The sequence below is a fragment of the Thermobia domestica genome, chromosome 12, assembly GCF_964235325.1.
Source record: "Thermobia domestica chromosome 12, izTheDome1.hap1.1, whole genome shotgun sequence".
NCBI classification, from domain to species: domain Eukaryota; kingdom Metazoa; phylum Arthropoda; class Insecta; order Zygentoma; family Lepismatidae; genus Thermobia; species Thermobia domestica.
In genome coordinates this window covers 217,009,324-217,036,844 of record NC_137465.1, presented here as the reverse complement: position 1 = coordinate 217,036,844, position 27,521 = coordinate 217,009,324, and the positions used below count along the sequence as shown (strand labels likewise).

The 27,521-nt window shown below is 36.7% G+C and overlaps 1 protein-coding gene across 1 annotated transcript in view; it reads left to right on the top strand.

Moving 5' to 3' along the window:
- Positions 1 to 27,521, top strand: part of LOC145667044 (BTB/POZ domain-containing protein 6-like) — a 53,619-nt gene that overhangs the window by 5,684 nt on the left and 20,414 nt on the right. Inside the window, exons 2-3 of the mRNA XM_081734737.1 lie at positions 13,793 to 13,925; positions 18,450 to 18,583. Of these exons, the coding sequence (XP_081590863.1) occupies positions 13,800 to 13,925; positions 18,450 to 18,583 (260 nt within the window). The 5' untranslated portion in view covers positions 13,793 to 13,799. The remainder of the gene's footprint in view (positions 1 to 13,792; positions 13,926 to 18,449; positions 18,584 to 27,521) is intronic.

Sequence of the window (27,521 nt, the reverse complement as noted above, 5' to 3'; positions counted from 1 at the left end):
CAGGACCGATTTCTGGGGGGGCGGTGGGTTGTCATGCTGCTGCTTTTAAGGGCTTCAAACTTTGGGATGGGTTTTATTTATATATATAAAATAAGAAAGTTTCCTCTTCTGAGGGGGAACGGTCCCTTCCTGGATCCGCCCCTGGCTTGCATAAGAATTTGTGATTAATTTTGAAGAGTTTTTGACTAAGGAAATAACGTAAGTATAGGGAGTAAAAACACAGATTTGAAGCATCAGTGCACTGTCATCTCTGAAAAGATTTCTATTCTCAGTTTTTCAATTTGTATGTTAAGTTAAACACCACATCTGTCACTGATTGCGTAGGTCATCTTACTTTTTAAAATTGCCTCTGCAGCTTATTTGTCCCTTCATTAATCTCTAGACATGATGTAAATAGAAGGGAAAGAAAGAGATACATCTGTAAGATGTATGTAATTCACTAATAGACTATAGGGACCGACTGAGCTAATTACTGCTACTAGCGCTTTTAACTCTTTGGGAATTTACAACGACATGTGCGGAGGACACTTTTCTAAGTCCTAAATCTGTGCGTGAATTATTTAATTTTCCTCACTGTAATTATTTGAGAATGGAAACTGATTACGCTGAACGTGAATATGTTTTGCTGTCATTAAACGTTTGGCCGTAATAAATGTAAAAAAGGTTCTTATTATTATAAAAAAAGATAAGTATTTATTCCGTGTATAGAACAATATAATACGGTAACTAAGCTACATCATAATCACTAATGCCCGCAGGACTTTTTCCAACTGGGAGGGGGGGGGGGCAAAAGACCGTTATAGAGTTTTTCGTTTTATTCTCTATATATATTAAGTTAAAAGTCATAACATTTATCATTGATAGCCTATATCGCCTTTCCTCGCTGTAGCCTATTAGTCAGAACATTCATCTCCAGACATGACGTCGAGAGAAGAGAAAGAAAGAGATATGAACAGTGGAGTAACTAATTTTACTGCGCCCTGGATCGATCGATCATCGACTTACTCATACCCGCCCCTGCCCCAAGCATTTCAGCTGCTGCGTTATATATACGGTTCCATGTCAGAAGAGCCAAACAAAAAGACAAAGACAGAAAGGACCGAGTCGAAACTGCCCCGGTCAAAAGGGCCCCACGTCAAACGGGCACTGGTCGAAAGGGGCACCGCTACAAAAGGGCCCGAGTCAAATCGGCCCCACGTTAAAATGGCCCGGGTCAAAAGGTCGCCACAACAAAAAGACCCGAAACAAAACGCCTCTCGTAAAAAGTGACCGATTCAAAAGGTGCCTCGCTACAAAACGACCCGAGTGAAAACGGCCCCAGGACAAAATGGTCTCCGCAACAAAAGGGCAGGAGTCAAAAGGGCCCGAATAGAAATAACCTCTTGGCAATGAACCCACTTCTCCCAGTGCTCTCGCCATTGTTGGAATCACTTCTGGAACGCAGTTTTTGAAATGTTGAGCAACCGTGCCGTCGCATTGCGCATGATGCCTTCTTTTGACTCATCAAAAGTGTCGGGTTAAAGAGTCCCGCGACAAAATTGCCCGAGTCAGAAGGGACCTGCCTCAAACGAGTCCGGGTCAAATGGGGCCCCGCTACAAAAAGGCCCGAGTCAAAAGGTCTCCGAAACAAAATGGCCCGAATCAACTGCGCAAAGGTATGGTGGAATTTCATTTACAGCGAAAAACATTATTGGTCTCGAAACAAAAATTCAAACAAAACACATCAAACCAATTTTTGTTCATTGATATGCATATTATGATGATTATACTTATTATTATATTACTTTTATTATTATTATCATTAATAATAATAACAAGATACAAGATCAGTGGCAGCCCATGCCTTCAAACCAGTATATGCCACTGCTTGAAACTATGAACTCTACATTAACATCGGTCGTCTATCGATCATTTTATGTTACTCCCTCCCACTCTCCCAAGGTGTGCAAAGGTGTCTTACCCCTTACCCCAAAGCATGGAAAGCAAACAATATTTTCGCAAACACAGCCAGGAGCAGAGAGGAAGTGACACAGAACCAGGGGCGGATCGAGAACGGACTTCTGGGGGGGCGGTGGATTGTAATACTGCTACTTAGATCTACTTTTAAGAGCTCCAAACTCTGGGATGGCTTTTATTTATATATAAAATAAAGTTTCAACTTTGCCCCAATCGTCCCCCTGGATCCGCCCCTGCCTGTTCACAAGTCCTAAAGCTTTGAGAAACAGAAATTGCAAGAACTTGTGAAATCCAGAGTCGTATCTTTTATAGCTTGTAAAGTATTAGACTAGTAATTTTGAGAAATAGGCGACAGATATCACTACCTCTTTTAATCATAGTTCCCCAATTGCCTCTCAATGCTGAATCTACATCGAAAATTCTACGCTCCCTCTAGGACTTGAACTCCAGAACCATGAACACTAAAGATAGTCCTCTACACAGGCAAAAAATTTTTGAAGAATTTTTGAAATTGAAACTAGCAGGAGAGAGATCACTTGTTGAACTAAATCAATGAATGAACGTAAATCCCGTCACGAATATCTCCATAAATAGTATATGACTAGTACGTACCACTTTCAAGCGGCTATCTAAGCAAAATGTGAGATAAACCCATGTGTTTCTTTCATGCTAAAAAAACAAATAAAACCTACAATGTTCATTAAGTAAATTGCGGAGTAACGTTCAACAAACTATGTATTCTGACGTAAGATACTGAACTTTCATATATACCTTACGTTGACTATGAACAGGGGCGGATCCAGGACCGACTTCTGGGGGGGTTGTCATACTCCTACTTTTAAGGGTTCCAAACTTTGGGATGGGTTTTATTTATATATATAAAATAAGAAATTTTCCTCTTCTGGGGGGCGATCGCCCCCCCTGGATTCGCCCCTGCACAGAACGCACACAGCTCGCTGTATAGCTGCAAGAGACCCATGGGTAATTATAGTTGCCCTCTTGTTACAACACGTCCAGTAAAGGCGCACCTATCAAGGTCAGTTCCGGCAGTAGAACACGCAGTTGACTGTTAGAAACCAAGTGCAGCATGCAACTAGTACCTCCTGTTTACTTTTCACGAATATTTTTCACCTTCATGCGCACAGGTCACGTATTGCGTAATATAATTGACATGCTGTGTCAAGTATATATGCCCTAAAAAGAAATGAGTACTCAAAAGGCAAAAACATGTAACTATATTTCTTTTCCTTTTTCTATTAGCCAGTTGAAGTTTGTATGACTGTTTCAACATCCTTGTAGTTTGCTTAGGATTCACTTCCTCTTTTTAGTTGAGCTTTTGGTTATGAATACCACCGCGACAAGCCGTGGTTCTTATGATAGTGGCGTATTTTCGGAAATAATAAACGTAGACTCCGATGCTTTTGAAACGGACAATAAATGTAGTTTGTAGGAAGATTCTAGCATCAATTTATGTGACAAACATACCTCTTTCTATTTAAAAATATTGTTTAGTATACAATATGCGGCATTCAAGATGGCTGCCATGATGTACACTAAATCATTTAACGCAGTTTCTACACCAATGCCAAATTGTAACATTTCCTTTTCCTCTATCTGTGCGTCTCTTTGTTACTGCCCTATCATGATACATTTTTCTATTACATACATATGTTAAACATAGCACACTCTCTCAAACAGATGATATGTCAAAAATGATTCACATTCTCATTTGTGGGAATATTCAAGCCTAAGCTGAAGTGTAAAATCATAACCTTTTACATTTAAAACAATATTGTGTGATATGCTTAGGCTTGAATACACCAATTCAAGATACTTTCCATGGTGACCACAATCCAAATCAATGCAGTTTTTGCAATAATACCAACATGTATGTAACATTTATTTTTCCTCCGTCCACGCATGTCCTTTATATTGTTCTGTCCCAATACTTTTCACTAACCCTGTATATAGATCCACATGTCTTCTCAGAGTAAAATTAATCTAATCTTTTTCACAGAATATTTTTATACTATACTTTGATCCAGGGGTAAAAATGGAATTTTAGAACTAAGTGGAAAGTCAACAATAGATAAAGTTGGATTGGGCTATGTCACGAGAAAACCAACTTCGAAATACGAGAGTGCAAGCAAACTTTCATGGAGAACGACTTAAGCGATAGCGATTGTTGCAGAACAATCAACAAGCAAACAAAACTAATATCACCACTCAATTTTCCTATTTGTTACTAATAACCACAGATATTTTTCCTTCTTTTCACAAACACTTCAACTTACTAAGGGTACACTATCCTCTTGTGCATGCCTCATCTCCACTCTTGCTTTGATCTCAAGTTTTTTACCCGTGGAACCTATTTACCGGGCCCTTTTGACCCGGGCCATTTCTGACATGTGCCTTTTTGATGCGGGGCCCTTTCAACCAGGGCCGTTGACTCATGGTCGTTCTTATTCGTGCCCTTTGGTAGCGGGGCCCCTTTTGACCCAGGTCCGTTTGATGCAGTTCCCCTTCGACTCGGGCCCTTTTGACGCAGCGCCCTTATGACTCGGGCCCTTTCTTCGCGGAGTCATTTTACCTGGGCCCTTTCGACGCGGGGCTGGTTTGACTCGTGCCCTTTTGACACGGGCCCTTTTGAAGCGGACCCTTTTGTCGTGGAACTCTTTGGACCCGGGTCCTTTTGGTGAGGAGCGTTTTGATTTGGCCCTATTGTTGCGGATACCTTTTGATAAGGGCACTTTTGACGCGGGGCCCGTTTGACGCAATTCCCTTTTGACTAGGGTCCATTTGTCGCGGAACAATATTGACCCGGGCCCTTTTGATGAGTCAAGCGGTGTAAAGTAAAACATTTTTAAAAAATTGATATTTGCATGAGATACCGTTATCACTGCAATCGACAACTGGTACTTCAGTACAAAGAGAACGTTACACAAACGTGCAGTCTTAAGATACTTTTTAACATGTATATGAATTGTCCAATTCAAAATTAATTATACTGAATCTAATTGTCTCTTTCTCAAACCAAAGGCCGTGGGGGGGGGGCTCTCATAATTTGTAAATGAGAGATACTGGCGACCATCATTTTTTGATTGTCGAGTGCATCTGATTTTTAAATTTTGCACCCTGGGTTCGTACATGTTTTTATATTTGATGAATAATATTTACTGTGTTATTTCGTTGGTTGGATCAGGGCATAATGTCCCTTTCAACATCTATTCAATATGAGACATGCACCTCTGCTTAACATGGAATTAGAACCACATGAGCTCACCGGGAGTGGAACCCGGGTCTCCCGTCTTGAAGTTGTGTACGCGCTTGATGACAAAGGAATACTGATATACAGATACGTATCAATTCAATGGAACACCTGAAAAAATGTAACTTACTAGATTACTATAGAGCTGCACTACTTTTCGCCCTTAGAACAGCTCTGATGTGACTTAATGGAGTCATAGATGAGGTGATTAGCAAGAGTGGAATACTGCATCATTCTGCGTGTAGTTCTCTCTACGTCGGACGGTATTAGTCCATTATTCGGCGGGCCAGGGGTATTGTTCAATTTCATCTACATGTTCCTCAAATCACGACACAACAGCTTCAGCTGTATGAATGGGCGCATTATCATCCTGGAATATGGCATAATTGACCGGAAACACCATCCCGCGCATAGGATACAAACGGTCCCCCAAAATCGGATCATAATCAGAGCAAGGGCGAGACCGGTAATCGTCAACATAGAACCCCATAAAAGCCAAGATATTGCCTCCCACATGGTCACAAAGTGTCCACCATGTTTCATGGTTGGGTGGAGACACTGCATATTATACGCTTCTCTGGTGTCTGACCACATAAACACGATCGTGATTTGAAATATAATGAACGAAGACTCATCCAACCATATAACACGTTTCCAGACATCAGCAGTCAATGCTGCATATTCGCGTCAACATAGGCGTGTGCTAAAGCTTTATGGTCCCTTATCAACAGTTTCAGTTGTGCAACAAACACATTATGTCCCTATCATGCAATTCGGGGCGGAATGATTTCGACATAGGCTGTGAGAACTGGTGCTCACAGCCTTGGGTCACTTTCATCACAGTCGAACGACAGTTCTAAGTGACAATCAGCTTTAATGTTCGGCAGTGCCTGTAACAGGGGGCTTCATTCCAACCTCTGTTCTTTTTCGCCAACGTGTTTTTGCCGTGAGTTTTGTTGGCAGTAATTATCTTAGGCATGATCCTCACAATACAAAAATGAAATGAAATCTTTGAGTTTTACGTCCCACGGTTATGCCGGTTAGGCTAAAGGAGACGGTGATGATGAGTAATGAATGAAATGGTGGAATGAAGAAAGTGGGAGGAAACGGGAGAACCCCGAGAAAACCCACGCACGCGGTGTTTGTCCACCACAAAGTTCACGTGGCGGGGGCTGGGATCGAACCCGCGACCCCAAGCACCAGAGGTGAACGCTCTACCACTGAGCCACCGCGGCCCCCCCTCACAATACACTCAACACATATAGCACTTTCGTTACACCAACAATTTGGCCTCATTGGAAATAAGAGGCTAACTATTTTACACTATCACTGTCTGTTTAGATCGCTGCACACTGCTATTCTATTGCTCTTCATAAAAGTTTCCCCTAACACATAACCAGCATCTTGAAGCCTCTTCTATCAGTAAACAGAAAACAGTCTTGCATTTATTTGTTGAAGTTTCAGTTCTTTTTCTAGCACTAAAATTATATCCGACGTGAACTGATAGTTCTTGAATCCGAACAACCAGGAATCTGACCAAGAACTCCTAGCGGTGCAACAAAAGTGCGTTCGCTACCTACTACTCCAGCTCGTGAGCTGAAGATCTTTTTCAATTTAATGTTGCATAATTATCCATCAAGGCTAAAAGAGACGGTGGATGATAGTGGAATGACAAAACGGGAGATTACCGAGAAAAGCCATAAGCATGATGTTTGTCCACTGCAAAGTCCATTTGGCTGGGCTGGATCGAGCCAAATACCCCATGCGCCACAGGCGAGAGATCTACTACTGAACCACTCATTCCCCGAAACAAGTTATTGTATATGATATTACAGATTCACATTTTAACATTACCGTCGCAAAGAAACTTTCACAAAATCAATTTAAACCAAAAATACCCACAAGGACTCATGTGGATTTTGTTTTTCAAAGCCTGATGAATACTATGTTTTTTAAAAACAAAATTCGTTTCAAATTAATTAAGTAGTAGTTATATTTCTTCATTAAGTTGCTTGAACGAGTGGATTGTTTCCGTGAACTAGCTGGAAACATGCAAAGCCCGATCTCTAACAAATAACACGAAGACTTAGGACTCCTGTCAGAGAACATGCGTTATTTACACTAAATTTTGTTTAAAATATTTAAGTTTATTTAACCTAATTTGTAAGCATTAGTTCTATCTGTACTTGTTTTTGCACACTTTTTTTAAATCAACTTTTTGCATTTCACGTAACCTCCATTAGTACCAAGCTAAAGCAACAATTCTCTCACTTCTTGACAGTACTGTCATATAACCATTATAGGTACCGGTATTATGTTCCATGTACTCTTTCAGTACTAGGTCATATTTGAAGATAAATAACGCTCAGAGAGAAACAGAACGTCTTCTGTCTTAGGGAATGACTTTTGATTGCTGAAATTTGCTTCGGTTCCCCTTTCCTTACAGGTATGACATATGCGTAAATTATATATAAGGAGTGTTCAAAAAGAAATGAGCTGAAGGCTGTAATGTTCACACCTGTGATAGAATGATAATATTATTGTGTGTGTAACAAATAGGTGTTTCGACAAGAGAGCGAAGTTCACAACCCGCGGCTAGAATCACGTGTACAAGCCACGCAGCGACGGAAATACGCTAGTTGACTCCCGGGGCAAGAACTCGCCTTAGATCCTCCCTGACCAATCAAACCAAACCACTGTCCCAAATATTTGCCCAATTTTGCGACTTTCCAATCCGGCGCCCGGGGCATATAAATAGTATATTACCTCTAATTTCCATATGCTAATTTGCAACACTCCAGCAGTACGATTGCTTCTAGACTAGGGATGGCCACAACCGGTTTTCGGGTCTGAACAAATCCGGTTCCGGAACCGGTTTTTCGGATCCAGGTCCGGAACCGGTTCTGAAAATCAGATCTTCAAGAACCGGTTCCTCGCAGAACCGGTTCCGTGGAACCGAAAATTTGTGACCATTTCTACGCTAAACCCGAGCTGCTGGCAGGCTGTGAACAGTGTGCTAGATGAAATGATGGAATCGACAGGCAGGCGCCTTTGTGATGGACAAACACCGTGTGCGTGGTTTCCTTGGGGTTCTCCCGTTTCCTCCCACTTTCTTCATTCCACCATTACATTCATTACTCATCATCACCGTCTCCTTTAGCCTAATCGGCATAACCGTGGGACGTAAAACTCAAAGATTTCATTTCATTTTCTTTGACAGGCAGGCGCCCAGGCGGCGGCCGCTTGTTATATTTGGCTAAATAAACTGGGTAACTGGCCAACTCATTGGCTAAATAGGCAAACTGGCCAACTCATTTGGCTAAACACCCACTGGTGGACCAACATTTTTTGTGGGGGCACAAGCGGGTCTGGGCGGGGAGGGCACAAGCGCATGGTCCTCTTTGCAGTGTTTTGAAGGTGAACTCTGTGCCTCCTTTGGGTGTTTTACGGGTCTTTGGGGGCTTTCGGATCAAGGTCTGGAACCGGGTTTTCAGATCCAGATCTGAAACCCGTTCCCAAGATCCGGTTCTGGAACCGGGTTTTTGGATCCAGGTCTGGAACCGGTTCCTAAGATCCGGTTCTGGAACCAGGTTTTCGGATCCAGGTCTAGAACCGGTTCCTAAGATCCGGTTCTAGAACCGGGTTTTCGGATCCATGTCCGGAACCGGTTCTGAAAACCGGATCTCCGAGAACCCATTCCTCGCGGAACCGGAACTTTGTGGCCATCCCTATTCTAGACAATATGAGTCATTTTGCCCAGAAAATGCATTTGCAGCAATAATAATTGTGCTCCCAATTCAAACTTGCCGTTATAAAATGCAACTTCTCAAGGTACTAACAATACAGTTTAATCAAACGCAGGGTATATATGTAATTACTTTTTATATGCCTTCTTCACTGGTCAAATAGCTCACATGCACACCTTTAGTGCACATGTTCTTCGGTTCGACTTGCGATAGAAGTACATTCAATGAGTTGAGTTGATTTTCTGCTTAACTCCCGTGCAGCAGCGAGGCTACATGAGACGTTGACATATTGATTAACGTGGAATCCAAACCACATGAGCTCCCGCCTGAAATCGAATCCTAATCTTCCAGGAAGTACATTGAAATATAAACGCATTACGTTGGTTCAAATTCCACCTTAAATTGAAGGTCTGAATCTCATATAGTTTCAGTAATGGGTTTGTGTATAGCCCGCTCCCCCCAGTTCTTTGTCACCGGAACTGGTAGAGTCACTACTACTACTACACTACTACTAATACTATTATTATTATTATCACTGCTACTACTATTACTACTACTACTACTACTACCGGTAATAGTAGTACTACTTCTACTACTTCTATTGTACTTATATAGAGAACAGAACCCAACCAACCCCTCCGGAACTTCTAACCCGTTCCTACTACTGGTACTACTACTACTATTGCTATTAAATACTACTACTACTACTACTACTACTACCGCTACTACTACTACTACTATTACTACTACCGCTACTACTACTACTTATACTAAAGCTTCCTTATCACAAGATTTACATCTTACATCTTTATAACATGCGATTCCGATTCATTATGAACTAATATGAATCGTTAGAATCACTATGATTCGTTAAAAATCACTGGGGGGAGCGGGCTATACTCAATCCCAGTACTGAAAGGGAGGCCTATGTTTAGCAGAAGGGGTCCAGCTCTTTTCTCTAAAAAATGTTATAATTTTGGCAATTTCTGTTCACATTCGGTTAGTTTAGGGTAGGGTTGGTTAGTTTAAGTTAGGTTAGGCTAGTTTAGGTTACATTAGGTTAGTTTAGCTTGTGTTATATTAGTGTAGGAGTCCCGCATAATTTTCCAAAAAATGATAGAATTTCGCTTATTTCTAGTAATATTGCGTTAGTTTAGGTTAGTTCAGGTTAGCTTAAGTTAGTTTATGGTAGGTTAGGTTAGATTTGATTACGTTATGTTACGTCTAAGTACTTGCATTACTCATTTTTCCTGTAAATTTTGTGTTTTTTACGTGCTTCTGGACCCCTTGTACTAAACATACCCCGAAAGGGACACTAAAGTATAATTCAACTAAACGAAGATTTTAGATTGGTTCACCTATTCTTAATCTGTACATGAAGGTGGGTAACAGGACTCATTTTGTAGTTCCACAGCTTTTTTTGGTTAAATTTACACTTATCTTTCACTCTGCTCTTATACAAACATGTTAAGTATTGCTAAATTTATGTATATATAACGAAAAAAGTTCAGTCAGTCACATATAGGCCTACGTGTATCTTTGCTACTCAATTACTTCGTTAAACACACAGAACGTAAATCCAACAAAATTTTAATTTTAGATAAAAGTTAGTAAAACTATTATTTGTGAATATTGATATTCGAACACTGAAACTTTTAACTATTTACCCTATAATGTTATAATGTAACAAACCTATTTTCTGGAAAATACTAAAACATGTAGCAGCACTTCTTTCCAATCGGTAATGACACAGCCGCAAGTCATCCATACTGCTTTAAAGAATGTCACATACATAATACAACAAGCAACATATTATAAAATAAGCGGATATTTAATTATAAATATGAAATCAGTTGTAAACACATTGAGACAAGACGGCTCAAGATATACTTCTCACCAAAAGATCTATCTTGGAATCGGTTCTTATCAGAAAAAGATGGACACATTCTTAAACAAGTGAGTATTAGCATGCGAGACGGAGCGACACTATCGACATCGCTCTCGCTCTCGCAGTGAAAGTTATGAACTAAAACAGTGTACTTCCGGATTCCCTTTGACTGTCATGGGCCTGATAGTAATGCGTAGAACAATACAAAAACACATTTAACAATACCAGTATATAATACAGTAATATATAATTAATACAAAATAGTATTTGGAACAATACCTTATTAGAAAAAAACAACGTAACTGCTACATTATGTATCCACATATTTTTATAACAATTATAATAATAAATGTTCCAAATGTATTATATTAATAATGATAATAATATATTGTCATTATTAACAATGGCTAAGGTTTATTAACAAGTGGAATTGCCTGTATATTTTTAATCTGACAACAAAAATTAATAGTATAGAAAATACTTTCATCAGTAGCTAGCGTATAACGCTCTCAATGTGTGAAAGCAACTTATTATAAAATATTGATGATTTTGCGTACATTTGAGTTCACTATAATGCGTATGCCCCACTATATGAAAAATTTTCATTATATCTAATAAAAAGATGAAATATATCACTATTTAATAAATATTTATGTTTTCTGTCTAACCGTAACACTTCTTAAATATAAATACAGGGGAATGTCAAAAGGGTTAATGTGGAAAATAGTTTCTTAGAGCAAGTTCGTCGAGGGACGTTTATATTTAGTCTAATTATTCCCTTTTGCATCAGGAATATTTTTGTTAACTTAATTGATGATCTCTAGCAAGTTATGCCATATTTAGTGAAAAAAATAAAACGTAGCATAGCAGAACGACATACAACATTCATACTTAATATTAGAACTTGGTGATGTATCTGAAATGTTATTTTCGAAAGTTTATTGACATGTTCTTCCCACGTGAGTTTACTGTCAACACAACTCGTAATCGTAATGTAGAATGTTCATGAGATCATAAAGAAGTCGTCGGCATAGACTTGGATCTGATTTCTGGTGGAAGTATCGGACTTTAAACTGTAAATCCATGGAGTTATATATATATATATATATATATATATATATATATATATATATATATATATATATATATATATATATATATATATATATATATATATATCTTCACTGCTAAAAATTGAGTTACTATTATCGAGAAAAACAGGAGACAACTGCTCGTCGGGCGGTAGTCGAAATCGATATGCGATGTCAATAAAGAACTCTAAACATTACTGAAATTTCTAAATGAACTGGTAGGATTCACATTAATCATGAAATACTATCTTGTATTCTTAAGCCTTTGTTTTGATAACTTAATCTTGTATGTTTCGGTGACTCCTTATCATCACTATCATCATCTTTCATATGTGACTGTTACATTTGTTCGTGGACTCATATAACAATTTTTCAGTCCTTGAATTAAAAAAAAAGCGTACTTTACTAACAGCAAAAAGAAGAAGCAACACTCAATTTATTGCTCCAATGAACCACTTGAATGGTTGATAAACTTCGCCGTTACATTTCTCACATTACGTGGCCTCTTGATTATCTCTATAGCAAAGTAATTCGTCGATGTAAAATCAGTTATTTTAATTGTGTGCCCATGAGACAATTGCTTACTTTGGTTCAAATTACCTAAATAACTTATAATATGATAAATTATTCCCTATTTTAATATTTTAAATGTCCATTATTCGATGAAATTGTGTTGATTTTTTTTTTTTTAAATTCAAGTTTCTATTTTTCCCCAATTTCAATGTTAACTGTTAAACGTACGTAATAAGAGTTTTTCTCTATAAGAAAGTTTGGTGTGTTAATTTTTTGCATAAAATTCAAGTTGCTAAACACAAACTTAAAAGTAGTTCCTTCATTCCCTCTGATATTTTTTATCTATTTATTTATTTTAATATATATTTCTCTCTAAATGAAAAGGGGTCAGCTGTGGTTTTCAAAACAAATGGAACATCGGAGTATTCTACCCTATGACCTCTGTCAGCATTTGATGAAATCTGATACAAGTTCTGACAATCAGATATATATGTTAGTACCAAAATATACTTGGTGCTGGTGTACTTCTGGCGCATCACATTCTGGAAGATTTATAGATAAAATTCAGTATTATGCATGAAAAGACTTATTTATAAAGAACAAATTTCTGCAGGCGATAGAATAAAATACAAAGTAATACACCTGTATTTTAGATTTATAAGTGTAAAATCATTACAAGTGCTTTACAACGGATAAAATAAAGAGTGCATACGAAACACAATTGTATTAAATACTATTTTCCACCGGTGACGTATTTCTGAACAGTGTACAGAAGCTGTGTTTTATATTTACAAGTGAAACGCTGTTAGTATGAAACTATGACAAGTGCTATAGCAAGTCATATCATTGCCAACACCCTCTTGTTTTCACTATACTCGTTTACGTGTCTACCCATCGTCACTGACGCACCCGCTCGCCCCCTACCCCCAGCTTCGACCTGCTCAGACTAGCTTAGATGGAATTTGTGCTTTTATCTGCCACCTAGCACAGGTTGGTTTGCATTCTTGCACTAGTTTTTATGCCATACATCCGGACTCCGTATAAATATGCAAATCGTAAAAGAATTGTAATTTTTCTTCTACAATTACTTCTGATGACCCATTTAATTTTATCTTGACAAGTGAGATATTTTCATATCGCTTAGCGCAAATCATTTAGGACACAATAAGAGGGAAATTAGTGAAGTAATTATAACTTTTTAACAATTATTTCGAGTGTTGGGTGAAAAGTAAACCGTTATATCTCTCATGTTAAACATAGATAGTACGTTTTCATTAAAAATTGCTGTACATCCAACGAGATGACTAAATATTGTAATTTATTTCTTCAGGGTAATCATGAATACATCTGATGTAGATTGGCAGAACCAAAAGATGAAATGGAGGGAGAAACTAGAGTATATTATAACAACATCCTTGTTTACAGATGTACAGTTTATTGTGGGCGATGGAGTGCAAGAAAAGGTATCCTTTTGCTTCTGACATTAATTTTAATTCAGTTAAATTCGGCTATTGACACATAATGTGAGGAAGGATTAAAATCCAATTCTTTATGATAGTATCGGTAGTTTTTGAGTTACAATGAATAAAGTTCAAAATGTAGATGTTTATAGCGTAATATAAAGATAATATATACAATTAATTCCAAATTTGAGTTAAACATGTGGGTATATTATTCAAAAAAAAGAAAAAAGATTAGGTTGACATATTTTCATTTGTTATTGTGTATCACTAGTTAAATCAGTAAATAATTTAGGAAAATATGACAGGTCTTTTAATTGATGGTTGCAAAGGAACTCGAAAGCTCATGGATGAGCTCGAAATGTAAGCTGAGGTCATGGTGTGTGTTGACAGACGAAATAGCTGCTATTATGGATAGCGCCCATGTGACTGTGTACAGTGTTGTTTATGAACGCCTAAAATTTACAGTGATTGTATGATAAATGCTGCTCCAGATGTCTGTCGAATACAGGATAAATAAAGAATCTTACGAAAACTCATGCAGTGTAATGCAGAGGAAGATTTCATCAAACTGAATTGATTGATTGGTTGTGGTTTAATTGGGAAGTCAGCAGCCAGGCTGTTTGTTTACAGGGGAGAATCGGAGTCAAAATTACGCGTGCAATGTGAACAATCCACTTCTGTACTCACCAAAAATTTCAAAAGACCTTGTCTTCATGTACGCTTATGTTTATTATGTTTTGGTAGTGTATAGCATACAGCATTACATGTACTGGCCTGAGAAGGTAAAAAATATAGTACTGGAAGCTGAAGTGACCACACATCATCTAAAAGCCTACAGGCAAATTCTTTTCGGTTTTCTTTAGTTACATAATATTGAAATACTTAATAAGCTGATAGATGGAAATACTAAAGTAAACTGTCTTTCACTTCAGTCGATGAAGGACGTTAGCCAGCGAGATGGCGCCCGTTCAGCTAGATAATGCATGTTTAACCCATCGGCATCCAAGATCCATAATTTTTGGCTTTCTGAACCGGGGTTTAGTATCTCTTAATTCAGATAGCCCCCATGTTGTTTCAGGACGCTTGGTCAATATGCAAAAGTTTTAGCAAGAAACAGCTCAAAAAGGCAAGGAATGCACTATATAACAAATTTTCTGAAATTTTGTGTAGAGGTAAAGACAGAGCTTCTAGAAAATAAGCTCTTATGAACATGCACAGTACCTTTTTGCATGTATGTGTGTTTGTGTGAATTTAATTGTAAATCCAAATTACATTCTTTTAATTCTTTCTAAAACTTTGTAACACCAGATATCACAAATGGAACCTACTGCATGTAAGCAAAGTCCATTTTGTAAATCACTTCTACGAGGGAGAGTTTAGACGAGTTCTGTCTCCCCAACACATATACGCACACACACTTCACTGGGTACGCCACAAATGGAACTCACAGAGCGCATACTTTTTGAATCCATACCTTATGATTTGTCTGTCAACACCACGTTCTATTGTGCTATCTTGAAACTGTTGCTTCCAGATTCAATTGGCGGTGGGGACACTCGGTCGAAAAGGTGTAACAGCTCTTTCAGTCTAGCCATCTAGAGTGTTTTCCTGAGTTTTCCCTCATTAACACCAGGCAAATGCCGGGATGATACCTAACATGAAGGTCCCAAATCGTTTCTTTCCCCCGATAGTGTGCTCTCCGAGGGACGTCATCCCTCATACGTGAAGGGCATCGATGGCGCTAATGTCCCGAAATATATATAAATAAAGAAAGAAATTGCCATAGAGAATTGACCGGAAGTTTTTGTCTCCAGAACGCAGCAACATTCTTATTGATCACAATGTCTACACTCATTTTAGCCGACAATTTAGGGTATTTAAATTGCTAAACAGAGCCCTTCCCGCTGGTGTAGTGGCTAGCTCTGTGCTTTTGTGCGCCGGGTCCCGGGTTCGATTCTTGGTAGGAGATCATTGAAGTTTGATCTCATAACTGTGGTTCGAATTCCACCTTAAACCCTTAAACCGTAGTTTCAGGTTTCATGTAGACTCTGTGCTGAAAGGGACACTAAAATCAAATCCAACGAACTGACTTCTTGAGTGAGGTATTTGTAAATGTTAAAGTTGAAGATCTCACAATGCCAAGTGACCCAAGGATCATATGCCATAACATTGATCTTCACGTGACATTGGTGATCAATAAAATACCAACAGATTTGTTTTTGTAGCTCGTGTTTAGATTTAAATATTGATAAAGGCCTTATCCTTGGTTATATGCAACTAGAGTATACAATTTGCTTACATTATTCCTAACAGTGAAATGGTATAAGTCAAAATACTAACCTGGAAGTGTTCCTGAAAGATTGAAATTGTCTTCAAATGTTCATCTCTATTTCGAGCAATATCTCGAGTATCCATCGTCGGAATGGTAATAAAATGGAAATTGTCTTCAAATGTTCATCTCTATTTCGAGCAATATCTCGAGTATCCCTCATCAGAATGGTAATAAAATTGAAATTGTCTTCAAATGTTCATCTCTATTTCGAGTTATATCTCGAGTATCCATCGTCGGAATGGTAATAAAATTGAAATTGTCTTCAAATGTTTATCTCTATTTTGAGCAATATCTCGAGTATCCATCGTCGAAATGGTAATAAAATTCTTTAGAATATTTATTAATTAAATAGTAGATATTCTGGAGGGATTTTATTCTACGAGTACGCATCGTCATTGGATGTACGGAATTCATCGATTTTCATTGAAATATGTTTTGCCAACAGAGAGTTTCTAAGGCAACGTCTTAGAAGGTGGAGCGGCGTGTAGTTCGTGAAATAGTTGTTGTATGGAAGAATTTCAAAAATTGGTCAAAGAAAATTTGTCATCTCTAAATTTGTCATTTTGCCTGTTAACATCTCTAAATAGAATGTACGTTTTAATTAATTATTGATTAAAATAGTGCACTTTTTAATCTTAAAATAATTTGAGCTTAAAATAAGAGATAGAAAGTTTTCAGTTATTGTATATAGTACCGAGATCAATAGATTTTCATAAGTATTCTATTACAGTATTCCCACTAACCTTGAAAGTCAGGGAAATTAAAAAGAGGAAATGCTTCCAAATATGTCGAAAGTTAGGGAAATTGCTGTATTTAACAGAAGAGGCAGGATTTTTCCCCCCAGTAAACTATGAATAACATCTCAAAATATCAAGACAGATTCTGAAAGATGGCGATGATTAAAAGAAAAGTCAAAAAAACATTAGAAATAAAGAAGATTGAAAAACTCCGAATGCTGGTAAAACTGCAAGCTTTGAAAGAATAAATTAAATTTAGAAACATCAAATACTTCACAAGAAAATAATAAGTTACGTTTGTTTATTGTAGATAACCAAAAAGATAGGCCAAATCATAACACATGTATACTTGTTTATGTTTATGAGTGTATTGAGAATGTGGAGATTAAAGATATCGCTAGTTTATAATTATTGTATGGTGCTACTGTTTTATTGTATCCCAAACGTAGGAAATATGACTCATAATAACTATTTAGAAGAAGAAACTAAACCTGTACTCTATTTAAAACATAACAAAGAGAGAATTGGGAGAATTAGACTGAAATGGAACAGTGGAGGCAGGTTACAAAAATGTACAGGGTGTAACATAAATGCATGACCAAAAGTGACGAGGTGATTGCGGACATCCAATTGAGTAAAAATGTTCCTATAAACATGGGTCCGATGCCGCTTCGTTTCATAACGTTCCTAAACATGGGGCACTGTCTTCTGAAGTTTATATGTGGTATAAACGAACTCTGTGGTCTCCATCAAATACATTTCTCAATTACTTATCTTAGAAAACATGCAATAGTTGTAACCGTTGTTTACTACTTGAGCCATTAACTTCGCACTTGGACGCATTGTCTTTCGAAAACGAAACGAAATCTTCCCCATGTTTAGGGACCTTTTGATGTCAGCAGTCATATGCTAATATGTGGACCGCTGGTGCTATTTGAAATCATAACACTATGTACTGGTTGGTAACACTGACAACAAAATAACCTCAATTGTTGATTAGTTTCATTCTGTAGGTTAGTATAAATGTATATGCACAGGAACAATTCCACTTGATTGTATTTTTCCTATAATATTGAACATTTCCATAGTGAGTCATTGGAGGGACTCGACATTTGAACACCCTGTATCTCGAAAACGAAGCGACATCGGACCCATGTTTATAGGACATTTTACCCAATTGGATGTCAGGAATCACCTCGTCACTTTTGGCCATACATGTATGTTACACCCTGTATATTTTTATAACCTGAATCCACTGTTCCATTGCGGTCTAATTCTACCAATTCTCTCTTGCGAATTTATTATTGCGAAATATTGATATAAGTTCCTTGCATTCAATTAGCAATGAAATGGTATTTTGTTACTAATTTTATATATATATATAATTATTATTATTAAAATTTTAAAAACCTATATGGAAAAAGAATTTTACGAAATTCTATTTGTCTTTGGCAGGTTATTCCAGCTCATAGACTTATTTTGTCAATGGTCAGCCCTGTGTTTCAAGCCATGTTCTTTGGTTCCCTTCCAGAGACAGGTATAATACACGTAACAGACGTTGGTCCTGCTATATTTGAAAAACTAATTAAGTAAGTATCATAAGCATTTCAGAAATATTCAAAAATAAATAAACATTCAGCTGTCTTAATGATATCTGTTTCCTGCACACTTTGATACGAATACCAGTAGTAAGGTTTCAGCGACTTTCAGTTATATTGCTACGCACAAAGAGGATAACTACCAACCTTGCTCGCTGCTAAAAAGTAAGAAAATAGCATAAATAAGGGTCGAAAATACTCAAAGAAGAAGAAAAATGAAATGAAATCTTTCAGGTTAACGTCCAACGATTACGCCTTTAACTTAACGGAGAAAAATGATTAAGGCAAGTGAATGATGATGGAAGAATTGGTGGAATGAGAATATAGGAGAAAACGGGAATACCCCGAGAAAACCCATGGACGCAATCTCAAAGAAGAGGAAATAGAGAAATAACTAAATACTAAACAGTAATACTTTTAGCACGATTGCTGCAGTTAAGTTCATGCGTTTTAAAGATAACAATTATATATAGGTACACTCATGTCCAAAATTATTGTCGCATGTCTATAAATATGTTGTTGCAGGAATATAATTTGATAACGATTCGCCCGGTATTTCTCATAATGTTAGTGTGTGTATAATCGGCAAAGACATGTATGTGGCAAATTTCATGTCAAAAGAGCAGTAAGTAAGAACAATAAAACGAAAATAAAACTTTCTTGTCCATTTAGCAACATTCTGTTTTAATCATTCAAATTTTCGTACTTATAATTCTTTTCCTATGACATTTACCACACATATACATTTCCCGATTATACACATAGTATTGTAATGTACCGTTACAATTGAGGTAATGACATTTTTGTTTGGAGGGACCCAATATTTTTTGAACGTACTGTGTACTGTAGATTTTTCAATATATAATTTTTGGTCCATGTAGTAAATTCATTTGTTCTTTACTTAAATCAGAATTAATGTGGAAGGTTCGGAATAATCTAGGAGGAATTATATTTCGGGGAATATCTTTATTTATACATTATTTTATCGTAAACCCTGTATATGGGCATTTCAAATGGATGAGTATTGAAATTATAGACTTTAATGCTATACGAAAACATAGGCCTGCAATTGGATAGAAATTTTTAAAATTATCCGCCAATCTGATATTTGGCAGAATAATTTAGACCCCCTTTGTCCCTCTGAGATGCCTATATCCTCCCAAAATCCGGTTTCATCCAGTTGTTACTATTTTCTATTCGCTTTATATTTTCCGCCGCCAAAACTCTTTGTTCTGATTGGAACTATTGCCGACGCTCTAGTATTAAGGCGCGCTTCTTGTCACTTCTTTACTTAGAAAGCATTAAGCAACACCACAACAGTTTGCTCTGGATGTATATTGGAATTTTTCAACTAGAATACAGTATAATAAGGTAAAAACAGTTTCAATTAAGAAATAGATCCGTAGAGAGCAGAAAGAGTCCCAAGAATGTAGGAGTTTCACATTAAAACAGTTAAAAAACCAGTGAGATATGGACTTCAACCCAATCGACGCCATGCTTGTAAACGTAAATAGTGATGGACAGAATTCATCTTAGTGTGTGATCTTTTGAAAAATGTTTTGAAGATTAGTGTTTTCCCTTGATAACTCCCGTTATATTCAAAACTTTCTGTTAGGTTACGATAGGCCTGTCCTAACATAGTTTCTGTTTGTATACGTAGTATATGTGATTTTTTTTTACATGGCGGTATTCATAGTCTTCTTTATAGTTAAATGAACTTTCCATGAGTGTAAGTTAGCACAGGGACTCTCATTTACTCCTAAATTGACCGAAGCTGCAACGGAAATGGGTTGAACGATTTTTTGTGAGGGTTCTTTTCCCATCAGGAAAGGGGCCTATCTTTCTTCCCCATTCATAGTAAGCGGAAAATATGATTTAATTAGTTGTAGTCATTGGGCTCTGTTTATTCCGTTTCTTTTTTATAGTGCATAGAGCCGGTTTAGGACGGTGAAGTTCAGTAATTTGTTTGATTTACGTATAGTTGAACTGTGTGATAAGATGATTTAAAATGTGCAATGATATGTATTAATATTTTTTTCTTAGTTTTGTGGGATGTAGCATGTAGTGTGTGTAATTTAGTAATTTGACCGTAGGAGTGGAAGTGTGATTTATTTATTTCTGGACAGTGTATTGTTTAATTAGTCATCTCTTGTAGATAATTCAAACGGATAAACCAATTCGCAACTCAAATTCACAGTAACACTCTACTGTAATTACTTATTAGATTTCTTATAATTATCGGTGACAAAGTAAAAATTTTAGTTACTAGTGCAAAGTTAGTTTTCGTACTATTAATGCCACCTCGTGCCGAGTTGGGAACTATTCGCCGCTAGGTTTTAGTTACTACGATACGTAACGATCTGGTCAACATTCATGAAAATGGCCCTTCTTTTGCAATTAATTATGAGTAAATATTAGTTCTGGCCCATACGGATAGGTATTTAAATGATTTACATTATAAATGAATGTTTCTGAAAAGCACAGTCATTTATATAGTCCAGTAATCGAATTATTAATAATAGTCAACTTTGCTTTTTGTCTTAACCTGGAGTTCGTCTATATGGCATTATTTTGTTGTCAGGCTGCAGTTTGAAATTCTCTCTCTCCGTTGCTTTCTGTAAACGATAGCATTGTTGACGTTTTCCGAAATATAATTGCATGTAGTTAATGATATTGAATTTTCGTTGCATACAAAATAATTCGAAGCCGTAAAGTGAAATATACTGTAAATTGTTTTGAAAGAATCTAATGTCAGTTCATACAAGCTCAAGTGTAGTGATTAGTATACTATAATAATTTGTTGATTTTAATATATAATAACACTGCTTTGAACAGTCTTGGGCGTAATGGTAGAGTACAGGGTGTCTAAAAATGAATCGACGTAATAGAAAATGAATAAATGAACATATATATGTGAGTAATGATAATATTAATGATATATGTATATGGTAGTGAATATGAATAAATAATAGGACATGCGTGCATATATGTGCCCAGTTGTAACTTTTGCTACAACATATTGATTGTATATATATATATATATATATATAATACATTAGTACATTAATCATTACGTGAGAACATTTGTTTGAGGATAGTGTGTTGTGTAAAAATGATGGATTGTATTTTCACTTTGTGGCTTGACATTTAATAGTAATCGGACATACTAACTGATCATCCGGCCTGACGATACAAATGGTGGTCATATAGCAAATGATTCCGGATATTTTCCAGTTAATCACAGAACAGAATAACCGTTTGCAGAATTGATACAATTTAAAAATACGCGTTCAGTTTATATTTGCGATACTACTCGGCAACTTTAACTTTTTCCACGTCACGTGATTAGGCTAAGTTCATTGCTGTTTGCAGAGGTGACACAGTGGATAGGATCGAATAATATAGGAAATTTATTACAGTAGAATCTCGTTTTTCCGTACCAAGGTGCGATCCTTCCCATCTAAATATTTTCATTTTCCTTAGTTTTTCAACTAGGTAGTGATTGAAATTAAGTGACACCTCAAGGTTGGCACCCTTGCAGACTTGGGAGCTACTAGCAAGATTTGGCAGACAACTCGCTAGTACAAAATTTATTTTATTTTAATTTTTTTTTAATTTTGGCAAATTCCTGTTAGTGTTTCTTCTATTTTATCGACTTTAGTCTAGTTTTCCATAATTTACTCAGAACTCTTCTTATTTTCTGAGGGGTCCGGTATTTATTTATTGGTTTAGAAATTTCAAAATTTAGGGTAATGACGCCATGCTCCTCTCCCTTTTCTTTCCCTTGTTGGTTTGGATCGGATGACGGTTACTGAATAATAATTTCACAAGAAATGACTTGTGAAGTTTTTATTTACAAGACACAAACTTGCTTCTTGGCAACAAGTCTTCCCCAGTAGGCTACGCACTTTAGTAGTCCACGTTTTTCGGCATATGAAATTATATTTGGCTGTTGATTGTACGTCGAAATTCGACCACTTATCTTTGTAGTTTTAGTGTCCTAGCTTATTCCTTTGGTGCGCCGCTTTCTTTTTCTTTCTTTCTCTTCTGTATTTATCCCTCTATTTTTTCTCCAAGTTTTTTTTGTATTCCTTCCCATCTCCAGTTTTGAACTTGACAAATATCAACCATTCAATATATATTATTTGAACTTGATTTACTTACTGATATGTCATGGGATACGATTCGTAGAGGTATTCGTTGATCTGGAATATTGAGGAAACGTTTCTCCATCATATTTCGACCCATTGCAATAGCGAGCGATGGTCCAGTACACGATAAAATGTTATCATTTTTCATTATTCGTTCGGAATTCCCCTTCGGATTATCAGTCATTTCTGCTTTTGTTTCTATTGATAGCCATAAATGTAAATGTTGTTGTAGTTGTTTTGGGCCCAAAAGTAGTGTTATCATTATAGAACCATATATTTATACATATTCTGTCGTGCGAATTAAATGTCTCCTAGTTTAACTAAAATGCTTGAGAATATTAATTTTATCATTATGTGCGGTCAGTTAGTTAATTTTGCGATATATTCGAATTCTCTCATGTGAAGTGTTGCAACCTAAAAATTTAATTTGTCGGGTTATTGATTTGAAAGTTTAAATATATGTATATTAAGGTATATGTATATTAAGGTATATGGGATTTAGGCAGGTTATATGGGACTGCATGTAGCATGGGATTTAGGCAGGTTATCGTAACCCTAATGTATCCTTAAATTAATCCTCAAGTTAGTAAACTGAAATCCTTCTTTAAAACTACATTTCGATTCCATCCCTTCTATACGAATCCTCAAACCTGACCAGTATTTCCAGCTCAGTAATCGTGCTCTCGATATAAACGAAAATCCTTCTGGACTTGGAAAATTCTCGTTCATTTATACATTGTGTGAATCTAACAACAAATATGTGTATCTGGTAATACAACTTGATGTTGACTGAAAGATAGTCAGTGAATGAGATAGTAAGTGGAATGACCGAATAAGTAACATAGTCACCGTGACATTAGTGACGAAACTTTGCTCTTTATATCCAAGAAATGGAAGAAATGTATCGATAAATACTTCTTGGACAGAATATGTGTCAGTTACAATGAGTAAACATAATTTCATGTGTGTGTATAAAGATGAAATAAAGTTAAGTGTATGGACACCAGAAAGGGTGCTTTGATAATACGTATGATATTATAGCTCGTCTAGAGCTATGAGAGAGGACTCGTATAATTACTTTAAAAATTTTCATATATGAGATAAAGACTCGTTTCTAACCCTCACCTCGTGTTTTCCGTTCACTCATCATATTGTAGATTGTAATTTTTCACAGACTTATATCATATTTACCAAAAGTTAAATAAAAATATAATTTTTTATCTTTCTTTTTGTCTGACTGTTAATATATATATATCATTACATCGCTATTGTTTAATTTCGTATGTGGATTGATATATTAATATGTATATTTATTGCATGTTTATAAAATTCTGTGTTTAATTTCCTAATAGATGTAATAAATGTACGCCAATTGTAGTTAGATGGTTTCTTTAAACTATTTTCACCCATGTCGATACGCTGTCCTGTATGTATGTGAGTGTGTGTGAATGAATGATAAATTTAGTTTTAAGGTGGTAGCATTTAATATTGATTTACTATGATAGTGTTCATAATAAATGGGTAATAGCATGTTATATGTATTAGTGTATGACGGGGGTGATGAAAGATAACTAGTTCTAAAGTAGTCTAAATCGGCTCTGGGAGAAAAGCCAAACTAACAGGATGAGCTTGAATAACAACAGTTTTTAAGAAATCTCAAAACTTCTATTTGTGGAAAATATATACATTACTTTAATTTTTTTCTTTGCTGATTCAAATGTATGTTCGATCTCCATTATGAATATTCAGATACTGGATATAGGTTATTTAATATTTCGAAATAATAGACAAACAATTAAATTAAAACTTCTCGTCACCTGGGCTGGATTAAGGCAACTCCCACTTGTACAGTTGCCTGGATCCAGGTCGGGGTAGTATGAGAGAACATGTGTCTCTTCGGGATCACTTCAGAATTGATCCTCAAGTAATAATCTTCGAATATGAATCACCTTTTTAATAACTATTCAAGTCCAAGTACCCTACTTCCATCATTATCCAGTAATCCTTTATCTCTAGTTCCTTCTTCATTTCTTCATTTCTTCTTTTCCTCTTCCTCCTTTTCTCCTTTCTCCTACCTTTTTCTCTTCTTTCTCACTCTTTCTTTTCTCTTTCTAATAAAACTGAAGAGGGGTCGTGACTGGAAGTTGTCGCTATAAACACGGCAGGCACGTAGACAGGATTTCGTGAAGGAGGGGGGGTCCAGGACATAAAATACTGTGGTCATCACACCAGGGGCTCGAACTATTTTACTGTAACATACATTGGTTTGTTTAGCCAGGATTTCGTAACGACGGAAGGGGGGGGGGTTGACATGAAATTCTGAAGGCCCAGGAGCTCGATCAATCTAAACTACTTTACTATCAATATATATTGGTTAGTTAGGACAATAAAATGAGGATATGTTGGTAAATATTTTAATAACAAACTATGAAGAAATCTCGAGTAAAATAATAAAAAAATGTATCGAAAAGATTTTGCAATATTTACGTCCTTCCTTTGTATATTCAAATACAACAATTCTCCTTTCATTACGACCTCAACTATTATAAAAAGTACATATTCACTATTATAAAAAATATATACTCAATAATGTCTTGTAAAATATTTTACAATATCTACGTTCCTTTCTCTGTTGAATCAAATGTTAACAGAACTTTCTTTCCACATAAATGTTTGTTTTTATTATTCCGTCAACTACTGTCTGTTCCAAATAACAGGTTAAAGGAGCAATAGAAAATTGTTTTTTAAATAACATGTTTGATACTGCAAGGATGCGATGACGAAAAATTATGATAAGAAAAATATCCACGCTGTTGCACAACGGCACTGTGCTTTCGGAAGCTTGAAATTTCCCTGACTAGTAGCAGAAATTCTGAAAATTCCGTAACTTTTCTGGAAATTTCAAATTCCCTAACTCTTCCAGGATATCTCGCTCACCTCGCCACCATGTATTGCAAGTAATACAAATTTCCTCATAAGAAAGAGTAAACAAAATCTTCCAGTAGTTTTTTATTATTATTTTTAACACTGAACATTCTTTTTCTCATTTCATTTTGTTTCATCCTTCCTTATTTTTTTCATTTGTGGTCTCGAAGGGGGGGGGGGTCCGGGCCCCCGCCTCTTGGCTACGTGCTTGGTCACGGTCATTAAATTGCTTTGATGTTTCCCTTCGGAAGTCCGATATGAATTAATCAATACTATAACATACATACAAAGCAAGAATTCCAAAAATCATTTATTTTTATTTCATATTTGGCTAAATTAAGATTTAATTTACAAGATTTAATAATATAGCGTAAATTAACGTAATAAAGATACTCACATCTTTTCCCACTCACGACGTTTTCTTAACTCTTCAGTATCAGTATTAAAAGCATCCTGCAAAATCATTATCAAATTATATTCTTACAAGAAGACAGTTATAGATATGCGACAATCATTTTGGACATGAATGAACATACGAGAGGAGTTGGAAAATTCATGAAATCACCAAGAAGAAATAAAAATTGAACCATGCCATTGTAGTCATTAGAAAGGTCATGTATTGTGAACCTCACATCCCGTATATGATCATTTTATCATTGTTATTTTCTTTGTTACATATTCTGTAAGAATATATGGCGGAGGATCTAAGGAAATCCGAGAAGAATGAGCTTTGCAGTGTCATGAAGTTTTTTGTGCTGCAAGACAACCTCTGTGGAAATTCATAAAACTTTGCAGGATACTTTGGGGGTACGCGCTCCTGGATATACAACAGTAGCGAAGTAGGTGTAGGCGTTTTAAGACTGGTCATCGTGAGACTGAAGATGAACCTCGCTCAGACAGGCTTTCAAATGCAGTGACCACGGAAAACATCGACTAAGTGGATGATGATCATGGAGGATGGACGCATATCGATCAAAAACATTGCTGCGTGAGTGGGGATATCACGTGAGCGTGTGAGTGTCATAATAGCAGAATATTTGGACATGAGAAAGGTCAGTGCCAAATGGACCCCAAAATGTTTGAATGCTGACCAGAAGAGAACACGGGTGCACATGTCACAGGAAATTTTGCAAAAGTTTCAAAACCCTAGTGAGTTCTTGTGCAGTCTGGTAACAGAAGAGGAAACATGGCTGCACTACTATGATCCAGAGACTTAACAGCAATCCATGGAGCGGCGCCACAGTGGATCTCCTCGACCGAAGAAGTTCTGAAGCCAAAGATCAGCTGGGAAGGTGCTTGCATCGGTGTTTTGGGGTAAGGACGGTGTCATCCTCGTCAAATATCTTAAAAAGAGTGAAATCATCAATGCTGGGTTTAATCTAACTATTTGATTGAGCTGAAGGAGGCTCTGAAGAAAAAACGTCGGAGAAAGGTAGCAGTGGTGTTCAGTTTCTCCAGGACAATGCACCCTCCCACAAGACTCATCAAACTACGCAATTGCTGGTAGATTTGGGCTTCACCTGTGTACCTCACCCACCCTACTCACCTGATCTAGCCCCCTCCGACTATCACCTCTTCCCACATGTCAAAGACAAACATTTTCCATCCGATGAGGCACTCATTGTGGAGGTGGAGGGCTGGTTTGCACAGAAGGACAAGGCCTATTTGAAAGAGTTAGAAATGTTGCAACATCGTCGTGAAAAGTGTATTGAGCTTCGGAAGGAATACGTTCAGTAGCGTATTAAAATAGTTATTCCAGGTAAATTTCTTGTTGGTGATTTCATGAACTTTCCAGACTCCTCTCGTATATATAATATTACCTCCCTAATATTCCAATTCCTAATGTAGAATTA